General features: G+C 51.6%; 1 protein-coding gene across 2 annotated transcripts; it reads right to left on the bottom strand.

Annotated features, from left to right (window-relative positions):
* Positions 1-1,250: 1,250 nt before the first annotated feature.
* Positions 1,251-7,668, bottom strand: SLC35B1 (solute carrier family 35 member B1; the record flags this gene model as incomplete). Of its 2 annotated transcripts, XM_079725007.1 has the most annotated exons (9): positions 1,251-1,414; positions 2,110-2,263; positions 2,431-2,537; positions 3,284-3,410; positions 4,970-5,127; positions 5,721-5,751; positions 6,045-6,175; positions 6,760-6,863; positions 7,550-7,668. In XM_079725007.1, the coding sequence occupies 9 exons, from the start codon at positions 7,651-7,653 to the stop codon at positions 1,362-1,364; spliced, it is 969 nt and encodes a 322-aa protein (XP_079581133.1). In that variant the 3' UTR covers positions 1,251-1,361. The 2 variants fall into 2 exon arrangements, with proteins under 2 accessions (XP_079581133.1, XP_079581134.1); XM_079725008.1 differs by lacking the exon at positions 7,550-7,668 and having other exon boundaries at positions 6,045-6,150; positions 6,760-6,791.
* Positions 7,669-9,141: the final 1,473 nt, after the last annotated feature.

Here is a 9,141-nt window from a genome sequence, read left to right as displayed (position 1 = left end):
GTCTCACCCCCTAACCAATCCACAGAAGACAGTTTGGAAGAACTATCAGTCCAGTAGGGAAGGAGCTAATTGATGCAACTTTCAGGATGAGAAACAGAGAAAACAAAGGGGTGGAGAAAAGAAGGAAGTTCAGCCGGTTGTATTGAAAACCTCTTCTCTCAAGGAGGAGCTCAAGATGAGAGGGGCCCTTCGGGGCACAGCTGCAGTGACCCTCGGGCCCCGAGCGAGTGAGACGAGTGCAAGTGAGGCAGGTCTTGAAAGGCTGGGCGGGGGGTGGGAAGGCAGCCGCGCAGGAAGGAGGCTGGGCTCCCATCTGGAGAGCCAAGGGGCTGGGGCTGCTGAACAGATGGAGTGAAGGTTGCAGCTGGTGGAAATGCACTTTCATGTGTAAAGTTTGGTCCACGGAGGATTTCGGCGTCCAACTCTGAGGCAGCACTGGGCACACGGCTCTGCCCCGTGCTCCGCCTTCCCCTCCCGCTGCCACACAGAAAAGTCGACAACGGCGGCTCTGTGCCAGGACTCAGCCACCGTGCCTTCCACCAGCATCCCTTTCAACAGGCAGGAGCTGGCATGGGGACACCCAGGATGGCAGAGGACTGCAATGTTTTAGCAGCTGAAGGGGGCAGGGGAATAGGAAGGATTAATCCAGCTTTCCCAGGAGGGGACCGAGAGGACCAAGAACAGACGCGGAGGTGGAGAAAGGGAATCAGACCTTCCAAAGCTGTTCACGACATACACACTGGGTCTCCGCTCTGGACTTGGCTGAGCTTTGGCTGAAGGGGAGGCACTGGGGAAACGTGAACACGCAGCAGGCTTTGAGGCTCTGGGCTCATTTCATCTCAACCTTGAGAGAAGCTTCTCAAGGAGAGAATATATCTGTAGTTTTTAAAGAAATATTTGCCCGCCAGAGCTTTAAGAGAGAAAGTGACTTTTACATTCTCTGGCTCTGACAGACAGTTACCTGTCCTGGCATATTTAGACCTTGGCCTGTGGGAACAGAAGCCACAAGCACAACAGCTCTTGGGGGAACTGGCCACCCAGCCAGGCTAACCACACCCACGAGGGAGCAGCCTGGGCCACGAGCACCGAGCTGTCTCTTCCCTCTCTCTTTCTTTCTTTACTTGTGCGAGGCTGTGCTCCTGGCCATCAAAAACAGAAACAGCCACTCTGTCTTGTTAAAATCCAAATGCTTTTTTTAGAGTATGTGATTTTGCTTCCCTAAAAAAAGAAAACAACAGCAACAAAAAATAGCCAGACTGAAACCTAGTCCTTTATCTCTATTGTGTCCATTTTCCCAAAAGATGTCACTGTTCGAGAAAATAACTTAAAATATTCTTGGAGTGGAGGTAGTCTCTCTCTTCCTAGTGCGATGTCTTCTTGGCTCCTTTCCCAAACTTGGCATCGAGACCAAGACCTATAGAGAGAGAGAACACGGGCTTAACTTTATGGGGAGAAATGAAGCCTACAAATGATTTGGGGGTGGGGGGTGGGGGTGAGCCTTGGTTCTCCAAAATTGGAGCTTTAAATAAAACTAGTTTTCAAACACTGGTTTTATAAAAGCTCCTCAGAGAAAAGAGATTGGTATCAAATGAAAAAAAAAATCACCAAGATACTGGTAATTACACGTATATATGAAATACAGCAGGGACTTCCCTGGCAGTCCAGAGGTTAAGACTCTGCGCTTCCACTGCAGGGGGCACAGGTTTGATCCCTGCTTGGGGAACTAAGATCTCGCATGCTGCATGTGGTGCGGCCAAAAAAAAAAAAAAAAAAAAATACAGCAAGACTGAAAGAAATTTAAGAATCAAACTTCTAAGCTAGGTCTCTCAGCTTACCCACAGCAGCATAAATGAGTAGGGAATAAGTATAATAATTTTACCCTGCTCAGTATCTGGGGAAAGCAGAATCACTGGAAAGAAATCACTCAAATGAAATGTTCCTTAGGAAAGCTAGAGTAGAGGTAATGCTTCCTTTTCTCTTTTAAAAAATTTTCTCTAAAATAACCTAATAAATTTCACAAGTATACAAGTAAATATTAAGGAAAAAGAATAAAGCTCTGTCACTGTCCCTTTGTGTGGTCCAGAGCTGCCCGCTCTACATGGAACTTACCCAAGAACACAAGCACAGTGCCCACCCACTGCATGGGGCTGATGGGGTTGGCAAAGAGGATCACAGAGGCCAAAATGGTGAAGAACTTTCGAGTTGTGGTGATGATGGAGCAGGTCAGGGGACCAAAATACACCACTGTCATGAAGATGAAGCTCTAGAGAAAGACAGGGAAAGACCAGGTCAGGCTGGTTCTTGGCTATCTATCTGCCAAGAGGTCTAAAGTCTGTAACAGGACATCACGGCTAATCTTGCCACCCCTCTTCTCGCAGCCAGGCCAGTCTCTTTTAGGGAAGCCAAGCCATCCTCCATCAAGGCACTCACCTGGCCCAGGGCACTAGTCAGGCCAAAGAGCAGGATGTTATAGATGATGGTAGGGTATCTTTCGGCAAAGCTCAAGAACTCCCAGAGCTCCCCAGTGAACAGGATTCCTAGGAAGAAACGTCAAAAGATGAACGGTGCACCTTGTGTGCCCATATTCACACACCTGCAGAGGCCTGCTAAAGCACTCTGAAGGAGGGCATGGAAAAACGTATGGAGTGAGCTTGTATTGTCCCATCAGGCATCTCCTATTTTTCTGATAAGAGAAACTAACTAAAGACTCTTCTGGGAAATACTTGGAAGTTAATGAGTTACTTCTGCCGAAGTGATAGAAAGCAGCAAACCTCAGATGCTGTGCAGATACTGATCCACACACCCCTGGCTCAAGGCAGCCCCAAGCACAGGTCGATTCCAGCCCTCAGCAGCCTCCTCTGCTAACCCTAGTGTGTTGTATGAAAAATACTCCATGTGCGCCCAGATGTGAAAAAAGTTAGGAAGCACTGATTTAAAAGCAAATACATCCGTGTTTGAACAATGTTCAGTATTCACCACATACCAATGTCTCATCCCCCTCAGAAGAGGGCGAGCTCCCAGGGCGCCCCAGCACTTTACTACACTACTGTGTGTCCTCCCATGGTCCCAGGCACAGGTCTACCCCTGACTGTGCCAGTAACAAGTAGCAAGCGGAGCCAACAGGTCAAGGTTTCTCCAAGAAGGCTTCTCAGGGGCTTGGACATAAAGGCATCTGAGAAGCGATAGGCAAAGTTAGCAACTGGCACCAGAGCTAGAGACTATGTGGATGAGGGCACTCTGCCCTCTGCTGATACGTAGGAAGAACAGCAGAACTGCTCCTTACCAGCTCCCAGCAGCAGTGTCGACCAGAGGTTGATGTTCAGCATCATGTGGTTGGAGCCTGTTTGGTAGTGAGCCCGCATGTGGTCCTGGGAAACGCCGGTCAGTCCATCCAGGGTGAGAGACAAGAGCTGGGAAAGAAAGAGTACAGCCTGCAGTGAGAAGGCCACCGGGACCCTCCCTAATGCAGGACACAGAACTCTCACCCTTCTGAGACCCCTCAGAAAAGCTGCTGCCTTCAGACAGAGTCCTCAGAACAAAATGCTGCCATCTGTCCACAGGCGGAGGATGGGAGAGACCACCTGAGCTCCCTCCTCCCCTCAGGCACTCAGAACGACAGGCGATCTGAGCCACAGAGATGTAAGGTGATCAGCGCAGGGCAGGAAGCCTACCGCTTCCCAACACGATGCCATGAAGTCTGGCGTGCAGGGGCCTAGAACGGCTCATGGTGAGCCACACTCATTCTTCCACTAAAGCTGGAGAGAGGAAATCTAGTCCCAGCACGTTAGCCTCCTGGCTTGGAGTATAGTGCTCCAGAGACTGGATTCTGTGGTCACACTGCCTGGGTTAGGATCCGGGGCAATGTAAGCCACCAACTCTGCCAATTAACAGCCATGTGACCATGGGCAAGTGATTTAACTTTTCTTTGCCTCAGTTTCTTCACCTGTAAAATGGAGATAACGCTATCTAAGTTATGAGGTTATTGTTGTAAAAATTAACTAGTTTACATGTAGAACACTTAGAACAGTGCCTAACACCTAGTAAGTAACAGCTACTATAGTAATTGTTTTTTTTTCTTTTTGCGGTACACGGGCCTCTCACTGCTGGGGCCTCTCCCGTTGCGGAGCGCAGGCTCCGGACGCGCAGGCTCAGCGGCCATGGCTCACGGGCCCAGCAGCTCCGCGGCATGTGGGATCTTCCCGGACCGGGGCACGAACTCATGTCCCCTGCATCGGCAGGCGGACTCTCAACCACTGCGCCACCAGGGAGGCCCTATAGTATTTTTTTAAATTAATTAATTTATTTATTTATGGCTGCATTGGGTCTTCGTTGCTGCGCGCGGGCTCTCTCTAGTTGTGGTGAGCAGGGGCTGCTCTTCATTGCGGTGTGCGGGCTTCTCATTGCGGTGGCTTCTCTTGTTGTGGAGCACGGGCTCTAGGCATGCGGGCTTCAGTAGTTGTGGCTCGTGGGCTCTAGAGCGCAGCCTCAGTAGTTGTGGTGCACGGGCTTAGTTGCTCCGCAGTATGTGGGATCCTCCCAGACCAGGGCTCGAACCCGTGTCCCCTGCATTGGCAGGCGGATTCTTAACCACTGCGCCACCAGGGAAGCCCTATAGTATTATTTTTAACCCTGGCTTCCACGTTCCTTGGAAAAAGCCACAGTGAGAGACACACTACTCCTTTCCTCTTTGCCCCCAGGTCTCTGGAACCTCACACCAGCATCTAGACACAGGCCTCAGAGTCATCGTTCCCCGGAAGGAGAGCTGACCCACAGTGAAATATTTTAGGCTCCCCACTATGGCCTTAGCAGAGCCAAGGGCTTTGCAGCCAGAGACAAAGACCAGAAATGTGGGGCAAGAAACATCACAACCTCCCTCAAAACATATAACTGGCCTTCTGCCTGCATAGGTGGGGATACTCCTTTGTTAAGATTACTGGAAAAGGCTTCCTTTCCCAACAGCATTGCATACCAGGAGCAGCTCTCCATAGCCAACTGTGTGTTCTTCTATCCCGACTACTTTCTTGGGTTTGTACATGAAAAGGGCCACTCCAGCCACAATTAGCAACACACACAGGTACTTGGCCATTGGATACTTCTTCTTCAAAAGGGTCACTCCAAGGAGCATGACTACAGGGAAGAAACAGAGTGGAAAATTCAGGCACCCATAGGCATTGATGAGCCCAACACTCTCCTCCTAGGAGCCAAAGACTCACGGGAAAAAAAGAATGTCTGAGGAGGAAAGCCGACAGAGGACAAAAGGAGGGTGCAACGCTGGCATCTAGACAGAGACGACTGAGCAACAAGGTTGAGCAAAGAGTATAAGGAAGGGGAGAGGTAGAGAACAAAGGTGAAAGTTCCAGGAAGGAAGAGGGCAGGGGAGGGGCCGGAGGGAAGAGTGACAGAGGCTGAGGAAAAGGGAGCTGATGGTCACATGGGGTTTAGGGTGTCTAATGACAACGCAAACACAGGGGACACCAAAATGACTGACTATGTGAGGCAGGTTGGGTCAGCCTCTGGCTCACAGTGAGGATTACCAGCTAATGAAGACCCAACACCACAGGAAGTGATAAAGGATGGGCAGGGGGAAGGGATGGAGGGAACCCGAGAGATGGCTATGGTGAGACGACAAAGCCCAGAGGAACAAAGCTCTAGCAGGGGAGGATCAAGCTCACTGCAGGAGGAGTGAGGAAGGAAGATGGCGACCACCTTCTTCTGCTTACCTGGGATGGGCTTGCACGATTTACCAAGGACCTGAAATTAAATTCAGCAAAAATAATGTCTGAGCGTCTTTGATGCGCCAGGTACTGTACTAGGTGCTACGATAAGATGAGTTAAGGGTGGGGCCTGCACCAGAGACTGCAGCCTCAGAAAGCAGCCCTACCACGGCCAGCCCACCACCACTCAACCTCAGATCTATGGTTCTTCACACTCTTAACTTCCCAAACACACCCTTCTTTTTATTTAAGTCACAGGCCAGAGGGAAGAATCCTTCATCCTTTTCAAGCAACTTCTGAGCCAACCCTCATTCCACCCTAAGGTTTCACCTGAGTTGGGTAGTTGACAAACTGTAGTGCTGAGTTGCTGGAGACCATGGCACCCAGATAGGAGACAGAACAGGCAGCATAGAGCCAGCTCCGAGTACGATCCACCCTGGCAGTGTCAAAAAACTGGATCACTGGGAGAAGACAAAAGAAACATACAAGAGAACGCTGGTGGGCCTAGGATGGACCACAGAGCAAAAGTCGAAGCCACATGAAAGGAATGTGCCTGTCAAATAAGATGAGAAGCACAAACTCTTTCTGTCCTCTTAGACTGGGAAATCTCTGAAGATTCTCCAACTCTCCAATCCCGCCTAACCCTAACACAAGACCTCACGGAGGGCAGGGGTGGGGGTGGGGTGTCCATTCAGTTCAAGGGACTAGTTAGCCCTGCTGCTAGCCCCCAGGGAACAAAGAGAGAATGCTCAAAACATGCTTGAAGCTGACACATAAAGGAAAATCAAAAGGGCAAAGGAAAAAGCTTTACGTATTCTCATGGGGATCTGGAACACAGAAGACCCATTCCCTGCACATTTCTGACTGAGAAGTTGATTTAATCTAAGGAAATGGAGTTTCACCCTTTTCCAAAGCCACTAGTTTCCTCAGTCGAACAGAGAGGCTGTTGCAAGCACTAAAGGGGCTGAGGGTGCTGAGAGTTAGACCTAATGCCTAGGATACAAAGGGGAGGGGACACACAACAGATTACTATCTAAGTACTCACAGATCTTGGCAAACACAGCATTGATCACGCATTGGATGAAGACCAAAGTTAAGGCAAAAGTGAACGTCTCCTGCTTGGCTCCCTCCCCATACTTTCCTCTTGTTCTAAGAATGAAATGCATGAGAAAGAGGGGAGGAATTAGTATACTTCCCTCAGTGCCATCTACTAATCCAGAGCCACTGAACGCTTTGAAATTTTCTTGCCTCTCTAGACGTAGGGAAAGTTTGGTAAGGATCACCGGGCTCATTGACATCAGGAGCTGATTTTATTGGATCTAAAAACTAGACATTCCAGGCTGCTGATCCCGTAGCCGAAGGGGAAAAAAAAAAAAATCCGTACAGGATGGAGCTAGAGGAAACGTGAAAAATTAGTTGGTGAAACGAGGTATCCCGGGCAGAAGAAGGGATTTGGGCTACAGCAGCAGGGCCGAGGGCAAAGGAATCCGCTACCTGCAAGCATCTGGAAATTCCAAAAAGGGGCCGGCACAGGTCATGGAAACCTAAGCCTGTACAACCTAGCTCCTTAGAACCAACAGGAAAAAACAGCAACCAAGGGAAGAAAAATAACCAGCTCCCGAGAATCCAGAGACCAACTTTCGCGTTTTGGAAACCTAGGGAGGTTCAGCGGCAAAGGCGGTCAGGACGCCGGGAGGGCGGGGCGGCGCGGGGGTGCAAAAGGGAACACTGGGGCCAGGGGCGGGAGGACCGCGAACCTGACCACAGGCTGGGGAGACAAGGCGGACTGGGCAGGGGGGCGGAGGTCTGCGTTCCGACCCCGGGGATCCGCTCACATCTTTTCCTGCAGGATCCCATAGTAGAAATAGCAGACAAAGACGCCGAGGAAGCAGAGCGGCAGGCGCAGCCGGTCGGGCACCAGGGAGCTGCTAGCGGCCATGAGACGCCCGGACGACCCGACCGGAGACCCGCTCACAGCCGGCAGCGGCGGCGGCGACAAGTCCACCCGGACATCGCCGACCGGCGACAGGGGCCTCATAGGAGCTGCATGCGACCGCCGCTAAGCAGGGCCTCTGCAGCCACCGCCAGAACTGCCAGCTCAGGACCGCCAAGGGGAAACTCTTCAGAACCCTGAACCCGCTTCCAAGGAAAGGACACCCACCCTGGGGCCTTGACCTCGTCCCTGGGGGCCAGAGGAGCCCGCTGTCCCGAGGGTAGCGCCTTACCCTCGAGACTTTCCGACCAGGCAACTCCGAGGACAACTGAGACCCGGAGCTCGACGGGATGGCCTAGGAGATAGGTGGACGTGGAATGATGACGTATAAGGATGTGGAGGTGACCAATTGGCTGCGCTGTGCAAAGGCAGACAGGTGGGCGGGAAGGAGGAGTGCGCCGGCCCGGCAAATCCGAGAGTCTCTTTCCCGGTCGGCTGTCAGGCTTCTGCTGGGTCCTGACGCCCGGAAATCGCAATGCAGCCTTAGCGCCCCCTAGCTGCTGCCCAGCGTCCCCGCCTGTAACCCCTCTACAAGAAAAGCGTTGCTCAAGGCCTGGCTTTTTGGGGAGCCGTCCTCCTCCTAGGGCACATCACTGGGCTCCCAAGGGCGGCAGAGCTTTTGTTTCAGCTCTGTCACTTAAAGGCAGGGTAACCTACGCATGCCACCTAAATCCCGAGCTACAGTTTTCCTCGTCTATATTATCTCACTAATAATAGCCACCTTGTCGCCTCTTGACTGTTCTGAGGATCAAATGAGCTGAGGTTGGTGAAACGGTTTTATAAACTGTAAAGTGTTCTGTGCAAGTTTAAGGTATTTATTAGTCATTACTCTTTCTCAACTCTAATCTTATTTCCTCACATCCTCAAGGTGGAAATGGCAGCTTGCCGAAGTGGATTTTCTTCAGGGTCTTACAACTCACCAATAAGGGAGCAAACCCTCCTGCATTGACGAGCTCCTTGTTGGAGCTCCTCCCTCGTCCCAGTGTTGGACCTCCACCTGCTGACACCAAGAGCTTAGGGCCGGACTGACCCCAAGGCTTGCCACTACCGGCCTCAAGCCCCACCGTAATCACTGGACTCCGGGTTGCTCTTTGGGTCGAGGCCCCTTCTCCCCTCCTAGCAGCCTGCTCCTTTGGCACAGCCTCACGCAAAGGAAGGAAACGCGGGGCAGCACCACACCCATCCCTCCGGGCCTGACTCACCAAGACTTTGGGGGTAGGCCAAACATCTTTCAGGGGAGGGGTAAGAAGTAGAAGACAGGGTCTGTCCGCAGCCCCCCGTGTCCTTTCTATAAGTTGGGGAGGGGGATCCCCACACATCTGCTCTCTTGCCCAGTGGCTTCCTTTACTGTATTAGCCGACGGTTCCAGGGCTCGGAGCTGGGGTTCCAGTCCCAGCTCTGCCTCTGTACCAGCTGGGACTTCAAACAATTCAC

The sequence above is a fragment of the Hyperoodon ampullatus genome (assembly GCF_949752795.1).
Source record: "Hyperoodon ampullatus genome assembly, chromosome: 19".
In the NCBI taxonomy this organism is placed as follows: domain Eukaryota; kingdom Metazoa; phylum Chordata; class Mammalia; order Artiodactyla; family Ziphiidae; genus Hyperoodon; species Hyperoodon ampullatus.
This window is presented reverse-complemented; position numbering and strand designations above follow the sequence as displayed.